Here is an 18,155-nt window from a genome sequence, read left to right on the forward strand (position 1 = left end):
CTGCAAGCTCATCTTCCTCCAATTCCCACAGCTCAAACTTCAAAACTGATGCATAAAACCAAATCCGTTTGAACTAAAAATATTGTTTTCTAATAATCTGTTACTCAGATGTACACCACAATATAAAAGAAAAGATCTGAGGCCAATTCATTGTTGTGGTAGATAAATATGAATTAATAGATATGTGCTTATCTAACACCGAAACGCCAATTATAAAGAACCATATCTGGATACATAAAATTTAATCATATATGAATTTATTTAAAGGTAAAAAAAAAAACCAGCAAGAATTTAATCCTCATCCTCCTCCTCTTCCTCATCCTGGTTAATCTGGAAGTAGCGAAGCTCGTAGCTTTCTTTAGTATTAGCCACAACACGCAACCAATCTCTGAGATTGTTCTTCTTTAAGTATTTCTTTGTAAGGTATTTCAGGTACCTGCAGAAAAGATGAGAACAGTGGAATAAAATGTAAAAAAGCAGCAGTTAAATATAAAATAATTGGCAAAACAAAGTCGAGATGTATCAAGCACACACCTCTTGGAGAAGGGCACCTCAGAAGAGACTGTGATTTTGCTCTTGCTTCTTTCAATGGTGACCACTCCACCTCCCAGGTTTCCTGCTTTACCGTTGACTTTGATGCGCTCCTGTAGAAACTGCTCCTGTATCCACACACGCAAATGACAAGTCATAAACTCAGACAGCTAGCGGTTATCTGACTTTTACAGTATAATAAAGTCCGTTTTACACAATAAGCCTTTTTAAGGGCTTGATCTAACGTTACTCACAAAGTTTGCAGCATCCATAATGCCATCTTCGACGGGATGCGTGCAGTCCAGCGTGAACTTCAGGACCTGCTTCTTCTTCTTTCCTCCTTTAGAGCTCTGCTGCTTCCTCTGCAATTAAATACAAAAAAAATGTATACTTTTAGTCTTGTGTCTATGACAGTCCTGTCATTATCATCAGAATAGCAAAACCATTGCGCAAGACTGAATCAAGTTCTCTGTGAATTTGTCTGCACGGATTCATTCAATGATACATAACGATTGCTTTACGTACAGGTTCATTACTAAACTTATTTTGTGAAAGCGATTGAGTATATTATGCAATCTCGAATGAGTTGTATACAAGACAGTGAATGGAAACGTCTGTTATTTAATTAACTAGGTCCATATGTTCAAACTTACAACAGGCGCCATAGCGAGAGGTTTCGTCGAAAGGAAGAACCACGGCTGCGCGAGCGTGACGTTACAGACTGGTTAATCTGGCGCTGATGTAATCGATGTGTTCGATTTGTCTGTTGTTGGCTATAATAATAATAATGGACGGTTAACCCAATAATAATAATAATAATGCACTCTGTGTAAGATTTGACCATACAAAAAAATTACTTTTGTTAAAAGGAGACGTTTGAATAACGTTAATCTAACCAAAAATTGTGACCCACAGATGATAGTAATTTCTTGAGGAATTTGGAATGAGGATGAGGAAATGATGACACAAATTTCATGTTCGGAAGAACTGAGTCATTCCACGAAACCGGTACGATTTGAGTCCCTCTTTTAAGTCTATTTTATCTATTGGGTCACCAAAATCTGTTTCCTTTAATAAGGTTTAAAAACATGACATACATTTGATCTATGTATTAGAAATTATCTTGTTTTTTTCAGTTGACACCACCTATTTTGTCATGTCCCTCATGGCCTTCTATGAAAGTGTAGCTACTTGGGATATAAATAATAAAATTAGAAAAAAGTCCATGCATTTTGCTATGCTCATAAATATCTATCTGTGCTTTTTTGCTGGTAATGTTTTTTCTTTCGAAGTAAATTCATGATTATTCATTAAAATCATATTATTTAGTTCCGTACCTCAGTAACCCCTCAACCCCGTTACACAAATCATTCTCCCCCCATAAAAATAATGAACTGATCCTTATGTGACATCATTAACAGAAAGTGAGATCATATAACTCTTCTGAACAACATTGTGAGCAGATATAGGCAAGTTACCACCTTCTTTTATAAATATAACTTAATATTGTGATAGTCAAGCTTAATGACTCAACCCTGTTACATCAAATAAAGATAGAAAACTATTACTTATGAAAATGATCTTTGTTATTTTAACAATATACATGATTTCTTAATATCATGCATGCCATGTACTCTCCTGTTATTCACTACATTTAGGGCAGGGGCTATTTTGAGCAAAAAAATCACAACCCTGTCACACTCAACCCTGTTACTTATTTGATCATAACGGGTTGTGAGATTGTGATGGGGTTGTGTTTTCAACACTTTGGTTCTGAAGTTATCCAGTAATTTAAATTAATTATTATATTTGATCAAGAGTCTTATACCACATGCATATGTGAATGCAGTAATGTCCATGTTATATCTAGCTGTCTATCCGTCCGTCCAAATTTATGAAGAATAAAAAACAGAAAAAAAAACACATGTACATAAGTATTCACAGCCTTGGCTCAATACTTTGTTGAAGCACCTTTGGCAGCAATTACAGCCTCAAGTCTTTTTGATTATGATGCTAAAAGCTCGGCACATCTATTTTTGGAAGGTTTCTCCTTTTTTTTCTACTCCGATGAGGCCCTCAGTCCCTGCTGCTGAAAAACAGCCCCACGGCATGAGGCCGCTACCAGCACACTTTACTTTTGGGATGGTACTTTGCAGGTGATGAGCAGAGCTGGTTTCCTTCAAACACGAAGCTTGAAATTGAGGTTTATCAGACCAGAGAATCTTGCTTCTCATAATCTGAGGGTTCTTTAGGTGCTTTTTCGCAAATGCCAAGTGTGTTTTCATGGGTCTTCACTGAGGAGAGGATTGAGTCTTGCCACATTGTCAAAGCCCAGTTTGGTGGAGTGTTGCAGTGATGTTTGTCCTTCTGTAGGTTTCTCCTATCTCCACGTATGATCATGGAGGTGGAGGATGATCAGGTTCTTGGTCACCAGTCTAACCAAGGGCCTTCTCCACCAGTTGCTCAGTTTGGCCAGCTCTAGGAAGAGTCCTGGGGTGCGTTTCCCAAAAACAACTATGGTCGCAAGTTACATCGTTACCAATAGAGTTCAATGGAACTAATGACCACAGTTAGCTAACGATGCTTTTGGGAAACGCACCCCAGGTTGTTTCAAACTTCTTCCATTAAGGGTATCAGAGACTACATGCTTCAATGCTGCAGAAATTTTTCTGTTCCCTTCCCCAGATCTGTGCCTCAATACTATCCTGTCTCGGCGGTCTACAGACAATTCCTTGGACTTCATGGCTTGGTTTGTGCTCTGAGATGCAGCGTTACCTGTAGGACCTTATATAGACAGGTGTTTGCCTTTCAAAATCATGTCCAATCAACTCAATTTACCACAGGTGGACTCCAATCAAGTTGTAGAAACATCTCAAGGATGATCAGTGGAAACAGGATGCACCTGAGCTCAATTTTGAGTGTCATGGCAAAGGCTGTGAACACTTATGTACATGTAATTTTTTTTTTTTCGTTTTTTATTTTTAATAAATTAGCAAAAACTTCAAACAAACTTCTTTCACATTGTCATTATGGGGTGTCGTTTTTAGATATTTTTGGAAAATAATGAATTTAATCCATTTTGGAATAAGGCTGTAACATAACAAAATGTGGAAAAAGTGATGCGCTGTGAATACATTCCGGATGCACTGTACAGGGGTGTTGTATGTTGGTGGAAAACCAGAGCCTGTGTGCTTCAGCACCATCTCCATGTGGAGATCTCGAAAGAGGTGTGGGCCAGATATTGAATGCCACGAAGCAGCCACACAAGTTATATATTTTATTTTGATGACCTATTCAGTCAGTTTATAATGTTATAATGTATACTATGTTATTGTTGTTTTTCCTTCAGTCAGGTTAATAAAAATCAGTTCAACTGCAATTTATATTTGTTGTCTTTCTTGGTCACATAATGAAATACAGTGTTTATAGAAAATCTTACAGTGAATTTGAGGCAAAAAAACAACTATTTATATGTTAAGCTGTATTTGTCTCTTCAACCCCGTTTCCATCTTCAACTCCGTTACCCTAGTCTCAACCCCGTCACACCTACATTTTTATTATTTTTTTACGTTTATGAAAAAGTAATTTATTTTTTGTTGAACTCAGTCTAAAATGTTCAGAGCAATCATAAGAATACTGATTTTAGTTCAAATTCTTAAGTTAACCCACTTCTTTGATCAAAAATTATGAGGTTGCTGTCACAAAAAGTTCCATTTCAGGCTTTAGTATAGCAAAAGTGTGAGATTTTATGTAACTTTTATATTTGCAAAAACTGAATTAGTGTGAGGGACATCTGATTAATAGAAAAATGTTGATTTCATTACAAATACATTTTATGATCATATTCAGAGAGCTCCCATAGTGTCCATAACGGGGTTGAAGATTAATAGTGCCCATATCTTAAAATAATGACCAATAATAATAGGGATTTGATGCCTGAGGTGGGAAAATATGTTTTTTAGGAAGTTAAATATGTCTGTGGGGTGTTCAGAAAAGTAATACATTTTGGTAAAAAATCTAAAAGTCCAAATCGTACCGGTTTCGTGGAATGAGTATCCTTTTAAATGTGAACAGGCGTTGATCTTTTACGGAAAATGACTTACAAACTTCTATTTACACGTATATATGAAAATGAACTAATGTTTTGAATGACGCCATTATTCTGATATGACATGTTAGTTTAAGCAAGATATACTGTGTGATTTATTTTTAGCTGCAGGGCTCTGCTTTTGACAGACAATGGCACCTGGTTTGTGTTGTATAATCAGGGTCTGAGTATTCTGGCCCCAACATATTACCCCCTCATACAGCAGATACAGGAGTGTGAATTGATTGTTTGTTGTTGAAGTCATGTCCTGCATCTAGGAACCCTCAGAGAACCTTCACACAGCATTCACTCCACGCAGCAGAAGCACTCGGACAGGAAGGTATTCAGATATTCATTATTTGTGAATTAAATATGTACATTTACTCTTTCTGTATCTTTTAGGTCATATTATCGTAAGAGCGTATGGCCTCATTCAGAGGCTTGTTTCTGGTTTATAGCTTCAATAATGCATACTGACCTTGGATCTCAAATAACTTTTTACGTATATTTTCTGATTCAAGGAGAGCCCAAGGACACCAAGCATGCTTAGAATAATATTTATGATATATATATATATACTGTATAAATACAATGTGTAAATGTGTTCACGCATATACTATATCAGAGTATTTTCAGATGTCTGGAGAGATCTTTTCCCCTCTGGATAATCTCTATGACCCGGACAGTGCCAACTGCCATCCTCTGGTGTGCCATTTGTGCCAAGAACAGTATGAGCATCCATGTTTACTGGACTGTTACCACACGTTCTGTGCCAGCTGCCTGCGTGGAAGGGCCGTGGACAGCCGACTGACTTGCCCTCTCTGTGGGTAAGAATATACTTTATTTAATCTTTGATCACCTTATTCTGACAATTCACACACACACACAAAAAGATTATTCATAAGCATGCATTATTATTAATGAATTTAGCATTTAGAGTTTATAGCTAACAATTTTGACTTTTTCTAGCAATTCTGTGAAAAAAAATCAGAATTCTTAGATATAAACTCAGAATTGTGAGAAAAAAGTCATAATTGTAAGATAAAAATTTGCAATTACTTTATTCTGTGGCGGAAATGGGCGTTCACATATGACATGTATACATTTGAAAAATCTAACATTGGATTTATAGATCTAAATGGTCAAACGACATCGCCTGATCAACTATATGCTGCCAAGGCCATTTGTAGGAGAGATTACCTTCAACAGCTGCACCATAAATCCTGCCTTTGTGTTGGACTTTATCGAAAGTCTCTGGGCACATTCTGCCAAGGCCACTGTGGTATCAAACAATAAACCTAACACTATTTGACACTTGACATTGGATACATGAGTCCTGGGCTGGCTACAGTTAGAGATGGCTGGAATGCCTGTGTGCTCACCCCTCTGCTTCCATATAGTAAGACTAGCAGCAGCTTAATCGCACACTGTAGTTCTTGCACCTATGGAAGAAATATATTAAAAAATGGGAAAAAGTTGGTGGTCTTTATAAAGCAGAATGTTAGAGTAAGTATGAATTTGTTTTTAGCTGGTTCAGTGTTAATTTGAAGGTTAAGTTACTGCAAATTTCTCAGTAGGCTATTTGTGTTGCATTATGAGTGCTGCAGCATGAGTGTTACATTATGGCTTTGTGATTGCATGCATTATATGTATTTGTCGTCGTTATGCATTAGCAATGCAAAGTAGAGTAATATGTCATTGTTTAAATCACTTTTTGTCAAATACATTGTGAATGCTTCTCATGAAAGTGAATTCACAGGGAATCTTTGAACTATTAAGCTTAGAAATATTAAAATAGGCTATTTGCTGGAAATTATGTTTATTTGAGTCTCAGGTTTGTGTCTATTTTTGACTCTATGGGGGTTTCGTATTCTCAATTTCATCAGTCTCTGTTATATCTCTGAATTCAAAAGAGAGCTATTTGTGTCGTTGTTGCTATGAGGGAGAGATAAACTTGTCATTGCCAGATGTATGACTAAGACATTATCAGGCAATGGGTCAAACGTTCTGCACAGGCACACAATGCTGTCTGTTTCTTTTGCAGACATCAGTCCGTTGTGAAAGGAATAAATGCACTCCCCCCAGAGGATCGACTCCTAAAGTTCTTGGTGGACAGTTCAGCAGACAGTGAGGAAACCGTGCAGTGTGCTAACTGTGATTTGGAGTGCAAGAAACAGGTCTCATTATCACCATCACAACACTGATACATGCACTTCATAAAGACTTTAAATGTTCATATTTAAGTCACAATGTAATAGAAATAGCGGAAGATTCTTTTGTCATATATTGTGATGTACCGAGTGAAACTAGTGAAATGTAGGGTGCGGATTATATTCAGGAGTTAATTGGATGGAGGCAGATCTGAATGTGAGCTGATATAGTAATAATATGACAGTAATTTTACGGAATAAATATTTTGAGAAAAAAATGCAATTTCATAAATTTAGTTCTTGCAAAAGTTGTTTACACAGAATTTTTAAAGGAATAGTTCACCCAAAAAGTTAAAATCGCTGACAATTTACTCCAAGATGTAGATGAGTTTGTTTGTTATCGGAACAGATTTGGCTAAATTTAGCATTACGTCACTTGCTCACCAAGGGCTCCTCTGCTGTGAATGGGTGCCGTCAGAATTAGAGTCCAAACAAAAGTATCATAATGATCCATGCAATTCCAGATGATCAGTTAATGTCTTATGAAGTGAAAAACTGTGTTTGTAATAAACAAATCCATCATTAAGGCCTTTTAACTTTGAACCGTCACTTCTTGCTAAAGTTCACTATTACATTTCGTCCGGGTAAAAAGTCCATCCCCTGTTGTCCTCACACATAAAAATCCACTAACATATTTGTTTAGAACTGTATTGGACTGTTTTCGCTTTTGATGCTTGATCTGTGCATATTTCTCTCCTGATTCAGACAAGTCGACTTTTCATTGGAGAAAGTAATAATATTATAGCGGGAGCTCGCATTTTTAGAAGCAACGGTTTGGAGTTAAAAACATATAAATGATGAATTTGTTTATTACAAACATACAGATTTTTCACTTTACCAGACATGAATTAATGGACTGGAGTCGTGTCAATTATTTGTGGATTATTGTGATGTTTTGATTAGCTGTTTGGACTCTCATTCTGACGGCACCCATTCACTGCAGAGGATCCATTGGTGAGAAAATTTCTAATGCTAAATTTCTCCAAACCTTTTCCGATCAATAAACAAATTCATTTCCATCTTATGGCCTGAGGATGAGTACATTTCCAGCAAATATTCTTGTTTGGATGAACTGTTCCTTAAAGATCTTTTTTTCCATATTGCGATGTACGTCCGAGTGAAACACATTGTCATATGAACAACCAGTCAGTAACTACATATTTTAGGTACAGTCATGGCCAAAAATATAGGCAACCTTGGTAAATATAATCAAAGAAGGCTGTGAAAATTAATTGTTAAACAAATTGTTAATCCTTTTGATATTTCATTTTAAAAAAATCACAAAAATCTAACCTTTCACTGGATAATAACAATTTAAAATGGGGGGAAATATCATTATGAAATAAATGTTTTTCTCAAATACACATTGGACACAATTATTGGCACCCCTAGAAATTCTTATGAGTAAAATATCTCTGAAGTATATTCCTATTCATATTCACAATTTTGAGCACTCCAGGGTGATTATGAACATGAAATTATCCAGCCATGGCTTAAATAGGAGGGGGAAAAAAGGCCAAATTCCCTTAATCATCCATCACAATGAGAAAAAATAAAGAATATATTTCTGATGTGCAGCAAAAGATAATTGAGCTTCACAAATTAGTGAAGTGGCTTTAAGAAAAGAGCTAGAGCAGTGAAAATTCTCATTTCCACCATCAGGGCAATAATTAAGAATTTCCAATCAACATAAAATGTTACAAAACTGCCTGGAAGAGGACGTGTGTCTATATCGTCCTAATGCACGGTGAGAAGGAGAGTTTGAGTGGCTAAAGACTCTCCAAGGACCACAGCTGGAGAATTGCAGAAAATAGTTCAAATAGTCTCGGGGTCAGAAAACCTTAAAAAAAATTGTCAAACAGCACCTACATCACCACATGTTGTTGGGGAGGGTTTCAAGAAAAATTCTCCTCGCTCATCCAAAAACAAACTCCAGCATATTCAGTTATCAGACAGTTTATCAAAACTGGAACTTCAAATGGGACTGGCTTCTATGGTCTGATGAAACTAAAAAATGAGCTTTTAAGCAGCAAACACTCAAGATGGGTTTGGTGAACACAGGGATAAAAAGTACCCCATGTGTACAATGAAATATACTGCTGTATTTTTGATGTTGTGGGCCTATATTTCTGCTGGAGGTCCTGGACATCTTATTTAGACACATGGCATTATGGATTCTATCAAATACCAACAGATAAAAAATCAATAAGTGACTGACTCTGTTAGAAATCTTATAATGGGCCATATTTGGATCTTCCAACCGTACAATAATCCAAACACAAACCTCAAAAACAACACAAAAATGGGTAACTGAGCACAAAATCAAGCTTCTGCTATGGCCATTCCAGTCCTCTGACCTGAACCCTATAGAAAATGAGTGGGGTGAACTGAAGAGAAGAAGCACCAACATGGAGCTGGGAATCTAAAGGGTCTGGAGTGATTCTGGATGAAGGAATGGTCTCTGATCTCTTGTCAGGTGTTCTCTAACCTCATCAGGCATTATAGAAAAATTTAGAGCTGTTAAACTGGCAAATGGAGGTTTCAAAAAGTATTGAATAAGAGGGTGCCGCTAATTGTGACCAATGTGTATTAGAGAAAAACATTTATTTCATAATGATATTTGCCCCCATTTTAAATTCTTATTATCCAATGAAAGGTTAGATTTTTGTGAACTTTTTAAATAAAATATCAAAAGGATTAACAATACAGAATAATTTTCACAGCCTTCTTTGATCATATTTACCAAGGGTGCCGATATTTTTGGCCATGACTTTATGTGTTTGATTCACTAAAAAGAACCATTATAGTCAATCAAAGAGTCATTTGAATAATTTGTTCAGGATTTGGTAAACAGTGGTTGCTGTCACAGCCCTGTCACCAGCCCTGTCACTATCCACGTTACGGACTCCATTTCCCTGCATCCAGCCTGCTTCACACCTGCACTTGATCACCAATCAACACACCTGCCACCATTCACTTCATTGCCCACCATATACAAGCAGTCACCTTCTGCTCCCTATTTGTCTGGTCTTGTTGTTGCTACTACAAACCACTTACCGGCAGTTTCCCAGTCATCAGCTGTTTTTGGTCATCTTCATCTGTGTTTCCTGCTAGGACAAGGGACAAGGGACAAGGGACAAGGGACAAGGGACTATTAGTCTCAAATCTAAGTCTACTGAACCGATCTTCAATTGAACTGCTTACCTGTCACTTGCCTGCTTCTCATATCTTCTGCTAATCCTGTGAATAAACTCTGTGAAACTTACCTGCTCCGGCTCCTAATGGTCTCCTTCCATTTTCTGACAGAAGAACAGACCAAAATTTAAAAAGAGGATGGACTCAACTAGACCTTATTTTGATCCTGAAGCTTACCCCTGCACAATGTAAAGGAATTTTTAGAGTACAGTTATCTGACAACGTGGAATGATCGTATCCTCATCAACTGCTTCAAGGAGGGATTAGATGATGATGTCTGCTAAGTATTATCAGGGATTGATGGATCTGAGAATCTGGAGCAGTTCTTGGATCTTGTTCTGAGGCGGTGTGGCTCATCCTATACAGTTGGACCTGTGGTTTCATCTAAGGATTCTGGACATATTATTACCAGTTCCTTTGCCTCTGCCTGTCCAGGTTCCCCCAGTCACCTGTCTAAGAAGGTAACTTCTCTCACCTTTTTCCGGCCACAAGCGGTGGTTTCTAACACTGCGAAACTGGTGTCAAAAGTAGCAGATTCACCCATCATATCCGTTAAGTCGGCACTAAAGAGGATTAACAACTCAAGAAATAAGGTGAAGCTGAGCAACAAAGACCACTCTCTATACTCTCTCGCTCAGAACGGCCGGTCAATGGTGGACTTTGTGTTAGAGTTCAGGGAGCTAGCCAAAACTTCCTCACTGGGCGATTCAGGGCTAATAGCTTTGTTTCTAGATGGCTTAGACGATCTGTGTTCCTCCAGAATGCCCAAGAATCTTCTCAAGGGCTCGCTCACAGAGTGCCTGTATTATGCCCTGCAACTGAGTCAATCCGGTCCTTCGTCACAGTCATCACCCATCATGGCTGCCAATTGTCAGTCATCACCCATTGTGGCAGCCGCCAGAGAACCAGTTTCTGTCATGGCCACCAGCCCAGAGTCTGCAGGCAACCTGGTCACTGACCTTCAGTCATTACCCGTCATAGCCGCCAGAGCATGTGAGCGGAGCAGAGCTTGCGAAATATAGTCGGAGCGTGGAGCAGGTTTTTATCCAAAGGCCGGAGCGATCGCTCTGTCTCTCTCCAGTTCCGCTCCGATACTGCTCACACCACGAGTCTAGGGCGTGCACAAATCCACCCAGAATTCACCTGTGCCTTCAACAATTAACAAAACTGTCAGCCTACACTAGAAAAATCGTTTGTTGTGAAGGAGAGATGGAGTTCGTGAAATATTTCCAAAAGCAAACCAACAGGTCATACATGAAGCCTCAGACTGACATGATGTCAGTGACATCACTCCAACTCTTAATTTATGTTCAAAACTTTTATATTCTATTTTGACTGATGTTGCTGTGAGTTCTTTATAGGATATAGGCTGTGTGGCGGACGCGTCGCGGAGCAGGTTTGCTGCGTGTTGATCTTCCTTTCCGCCTATGTTAACAGATTAGAGCAGCCAAGCTGCCTGCGGAATACGCACGTATCAGGTGCGGTCCGACCACACCGCAACCGCAGCCCCGCAACCGAATAGAAGTGAAGCGGAAAAACCCGTTCCACATCCGCTACACAGGCAGTGTGTTCCTGGCGTAAGGCTTCGGTTGAAAACGGCAGGTGTTAGGCATAAAGAGGAATTTTAAATTTGAGCGAGCGTGGAGCGATTTCACCGGCGCGGGATGAAATTGTAGGGGAGCGGAATTGAGTGGAGTGGTCTGGTGCGACTTTGAGCAGTCGAGCAGGGGGAGCGAACACCCACGTGAGCGGGGAGCGGAAATTCTCACCGCTCACATGCTCTGATAGTCGCCGACCTTCAGTCCTCAGCCATCATGGCCACCAGTCACGAGTCCGCCTGCAACATGGGCGACCGTCACTCATCAGGGCCACCGATCAACAGGTATCACCCAGTATGGCAGCCGGTCGTCAGGGTACAGGCCAGTCCTTACCCATCATTGCCGCAGATCCTGAGTCATCACCAATCACGGGCCGCTGATCACCAGACATCACACATTATGGCTGCTATTCCGGAAGCACCACCTGTTAAGGCCACCAGTATCGAGTCTGTATTCACAATGGCTGCCATCCCAGAGCCTTTTTCAGTATCCAGTTCAGCCCGTGTGTACCTTCCCAAACCTTTTCCAGTCCCTGGTGTGACTCCTAAGCCCTGTCCAGTCCCCGTGTCAGTTCCAGAACCTAGTCTAGTCCCTAAGTCTGATCCAGTGCCCACACCATCTCCATTTGTAAACCTCTCTCATCCCAGTTCACCCTACCTTCTTATGTAAGTACGAGAACACCATCCTGATCACGCACCCGTCTCTGCGCACAGCTCCAGATCTGCTCTAGCCCCTGACCCGGGTCGAGAGATGGCTCTAGCCCCTGACCCGAGTCGACAGATGGCTCTAGCCCCTGACCAGAGTCGAGAGGAGGCTTGTGTTCCCGAATCCAGCCCAGAGAGGACTCCTGTATCTACGTTCAGCCCAGAGAGGGCTCCAGTCCCCGAGTTTAGCCCAGAGAAGGATTCTGTTGCCAAGTTTGGCCCAGAAAGGGTATCAGTTTCAGACCAGAGTGCAGGCTCCAGCCCCAGCTTCCAATAAGGGCTCAAACCCCTGACCAGAGTACAGAGCATTCTCTCCTGCCCTTGTCCAGGATTTAGAGGTGGCCTCAGCCCTGGAGCAAGGTCCTGACCAGAGTCTAGTACAAGCCCCAGCCATTGACCAAGGTCTAGTGCAGGCACGAGTCCCCGACCAGAGTCCAGAGCACATTTTAGCCCTCAAACAGAGCCCAGTAGCCCAGTTACTATCCACGTTACAGACTCCACTTACTAGCATCCCGCCTGCTTCACACCTGCACTTGATCCCCAATCAACACACCTGCCACCATTCACCTCATTACCCACCATATATAAGCAGTCACCTGCTCTGCATTTGTCTGGTCTCATCGTTGCTACTACAAACCACTTACCTGACTCACTTACCTGCATTTCCCCAGTTATCATCTGTCTTCGGTCATCTTCATCTGTGTTTCCCGCAAGGAAAAGGGACAAGGAACTATTAGTCTCAAGTCTAAGTCTATTGAACCAATCTTCAATTGAACTGTTTACCTGTCACTTGCCTGCTTCTCATATCTTCTGCTAATCCTGTGAATAAACTCTGTGAAACATACCTGTTCGGCTCCTAATGGTCTCCTTCCGTTTGCTGACAGTTGCACTGTACCTTTCTGATTCACTAAAGAATTTGAGAATCAGACTACACTGGTCGAGCTGTAGATTCATAGCAGTGTCTGTGGCATGAAACTCTGTCAATTATGTTGTACATCTGAATGTCTTTATTTTTTAAAAAGATTACGTTTTGTCTAGTTATGCATTTGAATCTCCTGTCACAAACCCCAGGATGTGGATGCAATGTATTATTGCAACACTTGTTGCCAGCCACTGTGTCAAGACTGCAGGGAAACCACCCACAAAGCCAAGATGTTTTCCTGCCACGAGATCGTCTCCTTGGCAAAGCGCACCAAAGAAGCCCACAAAAAATGTGGTGTGTGTTTTGAAAACCACTTCTCAACTTTCCCCAGCAAAATATAAATGAATAAAATTCATTTTGTCAATAACAAGTCTTGAGATTCATGCAGTTTCTGTCTGATTGCAGCCCTCCATGAGGAACTCTACATCATGTTCTCTACAGAGAAAAAGTCCATGCTCTGCATCAACTGCTTCAGAGACATGCAAGTGTGAGTTAAAATAAACTTGACTCACAGAGCATATAATTAGCATATCACTCATATGATTTCAAAATAATCTGGGTTTATCTATTTCCATAGGGAGAGCAGAGCACACTGCATTGATATTGAGACAGCATATATACAAGGCTGTGAAAAATTGGACCAAGCCGTCTTAGTGAGTTTCTCTCCCATCCTTTTCTTCCAACAGTAATGTGTACTTTCATCTGTGTCTGTATTGTGTGGAGCTGTGAAGCACCTATTGAAGTCATTTCCCTCTCCTCAGGCTGTTAAGGAGCTTCAGACGTCAGCGCGAGAAGCCATTATTCTGCTCAAAGCCATGATTGGAGAGGTCAGGGCCAATGTGGATGAAGAAGAGAGCGCCATCTGCACTCTGTTCAATAATATGCAGGTGTCATGCACAATTACATCACTTAAAGGGATAGTTCACCCAAAAATTTAAATTTTGTCATTTATTCAACCTCATGTCGTTCCAAACATGTATGAGTTTTTTTTCTTACGCTGAACATAAAAGAAGATATTTTAAAGTATTTCTTTCCCTACTATGGAAGTCAAAGGACCAATAAATGTCTGGTTCTTCAAAATTCTTCAAAATATCATCTTTTCTGTTCAACATAAGAAAGAAACGTATACAGGTTTGGAACGACGTGAGGGTGAGTAAATGATGACAAAACTTTCATTTTTGGGTCTCTGGCTACACTTATGTGATTTGGATTAAAAAAAAAAGTCAAATAATTTAAAACAAATTTTAAATGTGATGTTAATATGAAATGATTAATAATAAAATTGGTGATTCACATGTTTTTTTTTTTCCTCAGGAAAGACTAGCAGAAAGAAAAAAGATTCTACTCAAGGCAGCACGAAGGTAAATATATATATATATATATATATAACTTAAAAATAGGTATATAGAAATAAAAACATGAAATTAAAGCACTAATTGTACCATGATGCTGTTTGTCAGACAAAAATATATTGATCAAAAATGTATTATAGTGGAGTGAAATATTAATTATTAGAGATGCTTAATATATTTATTAGTTATTAGAGGTTTCAATCTCTATACTTGAATATTTGAATATTAAAACTTTAATATTTGCCATTTATTGACCATAACATATTTATCGTTATTGGAATTTTAATTTCAGTGCATCACTATTAATTATATATATTATATTGTTGTTTGATATATAATTGAGATATAGAAATATTTTAATAATGCATATTAATGTACTAATAATATATGTAATCTAAGCGCACACAAAATGACAAAGGCAAAGGATGACCAAAGATCTTAAGAAAACATTTATTAATAATCTTCTCTTATGTTTTTATCCTCTAGTCAGCATGAGGAGAAGGAGAGAGCTTTCAAAGAGCAGTTATCTCATCTTGCAGCACTCCTGCCAACTCTCCAGGTAATCGCATTTTCTTCATGTCTTCTTGCATCTTAATATTTTCACATATTCTTCTTGCTTTCAGACATGTTTCCATTGAATTCTCTCCAGGTTCATCTTGTTACATGTTCTGCCTTCCTAAGCTCAGCAAATAAGTTTGAGTTCTTAGACATGGGATATGTGAGTTTAAACAAATACAATATTCTTACCAAATAATAAAAAATAAAATTATTTCAGGGCATGGTACCGACAATAAGAATTATACTGATATTTTCACCTCACACAGCAATTAATGGAGAGACTAAAGAAGATTGTGAAACTACCACACAGGCTGAGACCAGCACAGAGCAGTAAGGTTAGTTTACTAAATTCAAGTATGTTAAATAAGTCAGTGCTTAGGTTATATCTGCTGTAATCTATCCCCACAGATAAACACAGAGTATCGCTCCGAGTTTGCTCGCTGCCTGGAGTCGCTCTTGCTGTTGGGGCAGCGGCGTTCGGTGTCTACTACAGGGAGTGTGGCTTTAGGTCTGGGAAGCACCAGTGGACTGTGAGTCTGTTTATTAAAGAAAACTAAATATGCTTATTTAAAAAGTAACATTGAAAATATTAAATTTATATTTTGATTATCTTCCTGCAGGATGCAATCATCTCTGTCAGTGCAGTGTCACTCTCCAGCCATGAGCGACATGTCACTGTGCTCCTCGGTGGTGCGCAGGCCGACCTCACACCGTTACATTAGCACCAAGGTCCTGCTGGCGGAGGGTGGAGAGACGCCCTTTATGGAGCACTGCTGCAACTACGAGAACAGCTACAGGGTGACGTTTCTTATGCATACATGGTTCAGTCCATGATATTTTATTTTTAGCCATTTTCCAGGCTAATATTCTTACCAAGAGGAAATTACAGGAAATGAAATTGAATGGTATTATTTTGTCCAACCACTAAATGCATGTTTACATAGAAGAAAGTTAAGAAATACTGTACTGCAACTGGCAAATTCTCCATGTCTGTTTAACTAGACTTTACAGACAGAAATCCAGAAGCTCAAAGACCAGGTGCAGGAGATTCACAGAGACCTGACCAAACACCACTCACTCACCAAACCCGACACCATGAATGAGATTTTGGAGAGGTCTGTTCAGGTGGACAGACAGATCTCAGCAGAGTACTCCTCGGTCGAGCTCATGCGGGCCGTGTTCGAGGAGGTGAGATGACAATACTTACCAATACTGACAGTAGGAGGAGGGGGAAAAAAAGAGATGTCATTGTGCAATTAATTTTGCTCTTAGATTTGGGAGGAGATGTTACAGAGGGTGGCAAACGAACAGGAGATATATGAAGGTGTGTAAGTAAATAAATACTTAAGATTTATTTGCTCACTGCAGTTATATCTTAGTTACCATATCAAGTGATTTTTGTTGGTGTTCATTTTTAGCACAACTTCACGACCTGCTTCAGTTAAAACAGGAGAACTCCTTTTTGACCACTATTTCCAGACAAATAGGCCCCTACATTCGCTCCATAGCAAAAGTGAAAGAGCGTCTGGAGCCCAGGTACTGGAGCTTGATGTATCATTCACAATGCTTATAGTTACATAAATAATATATATACATTGCCGTTCAAATGTATGGTATCTGTAAGAGTATTATCTGTAAGATTTAATGTCTTTGAAATAAGTCTCTCTTGTCCATGATTTATTTGATCAAAAAAACAAAATTGGCAAAAACTGAATTTTCTGAAGTATATTAAAATAGATTAAATTGTAATATTTCACAATATTACTGTTTTTTTTTTTTGATCAAATAAATGCAGCATTTATGAGCATAAATAATAATAATAATACTCTTCTTAAAAAATAAATGAAAAATATTTTAACATTTGCCCAGCTGATTTTGAAATCACCCATACTCGTGTGTGTGTATATATAAAATACTCCCATTGGGGCTTTGTGATTTTTTTTTTTTTCTATCTGATTTTATCTTCAACAGGCTGAAGGAGCCTAAAGAGCTCAAAGATGATCGCACAGAGATCATGCTGAAGCTGTATGAAGACAGTACCTCTACTGCAGACACACAGCCCAGGTGAGTTACCAGCATTTTCTCAAAGTATATTATATACACATGGACACAGAGTTATTAATTATTAAGCATTAATGGCCATTCCATGCTTCACCAATACAGTAATGAGCTGTCCTGTAATACTGAAGACAACTGGACTCTAAACAGCCTATCAGAAGAGACCAATCCCAAGAACAAAGATTACTACAGGCCAAACAAGCAGAAGAACACCACTGATACAGCCAATCGCAAAGAGATACCAATGTGAAATCTCTGTTGTGTTGAGCTGTCAGTTTAGACATGGTACCCCAAAAAACAAGTACGCACTTATGAAAATCTAATTTATGGAAGCTTGAAAGAGAGGAAAAATACTAGTTTACAGTGATTGTATTTTAGAGAATAACAGTAATGTCAAATAAACATTATAATCAGTGTTTATTTTAAAGGTTTGTTACATTTTGCTGAAGATGTTAATAAGCGGTACAGTTATCATCCAAGAGGTAGGGTGGTCCTCTCCCATTAGCTTTTTGCACAAGCGTAGTGCAACTCTAACATCATAAAAACCTATTGCAAGTATTCAAATGTCCATTACCTGTACGCATATATTATAGTGCTCGTCATTGGTTAAAAGTGTGCAAGAAATTCCTATTCTTTACCCAATGTCTACATAAGCTACATCATGCCAGGAGAAGAGTGGAGCCTTCCTCCCAGAAATGTAAAAACAGAAAGATTAAGACTTTGGATACAGCATAATCTCTCCGGCGTTCGCCACTCTGAATCCCACTTTCGTTGAAACCGATTTTCTTGTTGAATTATCATGCAAGTGTGAAGGAAAGTGACAAGACATGGATATGGTGATGAGTGTGGGAGTGAAGTTAAAAAGACACTAATGCATTCGACAAGAGTTAGATGACAGGACATACGCATAACTGAAGGACTAGAAAGACCAATGGGGAAC

At 39.0% G+C, this 18,155-nt stretch overlaps 2 protein-coding genes across 5 annotated transcripts; one reads left to right on the forward strand and one right to left on the reverse strand.

Annotated features, from left to right (window-relative positions):
• Positions 1-240: 240 nt before the first annotated feature.
• LOC131532015 (large ribosomal subunit protein eL22) lies at positions 241-1,278 on the reverse strand. The gene is made up of 4 exons (XM_058763308.1): positions 1,185-1,278; positions 786-893; positions 535-659; positions 241-436 (listed from the first exon to the last, which is right to left on the reverse strand). Exons 1-4 carry the CDS (start codon positions 1,194-1,196, stop codon positions 292-294), a joined length of 390 nt encoding a protein of 129 aa, XP_058619291.1. The 5' UTR covers positions 1,197-1,278; the 3' UTR covers positions 241-291.
• Positions 1,279-4,819: 3,541 nt separating this feature from the next.
• rnf207b (ring finger protein 207b) lies at positions 4,820-18,025 on the forward strand. 4 transcript variants are annotated; one of them, XM_058763303.1, is made up of 18 exons: positions 4,820-4,958; positions 5,255-5,445; positions 6,663-6,795; positions 13,397-13,541; positions 13,653-13,734; positions 13,825-13,900; positions 14,009-14,134; positions 14,562-14,608; positions 15,086-15,158; positions 15,249-15,317; positions 15,424-15,492; positions 15,566-15,687; positions 15,778-15,955; positions 16,160-16,345; positions 16,430-16,481; positions 16,576-16,693; positions 17,129-17,221; positions 17,321-18,025. In XM_058763303.1, the coding sequence occupies exons 2-18, from the start codon at positions 5,255-5,257 to the stop codon at positions 17,463-17,465; spliced, it is 1,905 nt and encodes a 634-aa protein (XP_058619286.1). In that variant the 5' UTR covers positions 4,820-4,958; the 3' UTR covers positions 17,466-18,025. The 4 variants fall into 4 exon arrangements, 3 of the variants coding, with proteins under 3 accessions (XP_058619286.1, XP_058619285.1, XP_058619287.1); XR_009268830.1 differs by having other exon boundaries at positions 4,821-4,958; positions 5,244-5,445; positions 16,430-16,485; positions 17,321-17,457; XM_058763302.1 differs by having other exon boundaries at positions 4,821-4,958; positions 5,244-5,445.
• Positions 18,026-18,155: the final 130 nt, after the last annotated feature.

The sequence above is a fragment of the Onychostoma macrolepis genome, chromosome 23 (genome assembly GCF_012432095.1).
Source record: "Onychostoma macrolepis isolate SWU-2019 chromosome 23, ASM1243209v1, whole genome shotgun sequence".
NCBI lineage: Eukaryota > Metazoa > Chordata > Actinopteri > Cypriniformes > Cyprinidae > Onychostoma > Onychostoma macrolepis.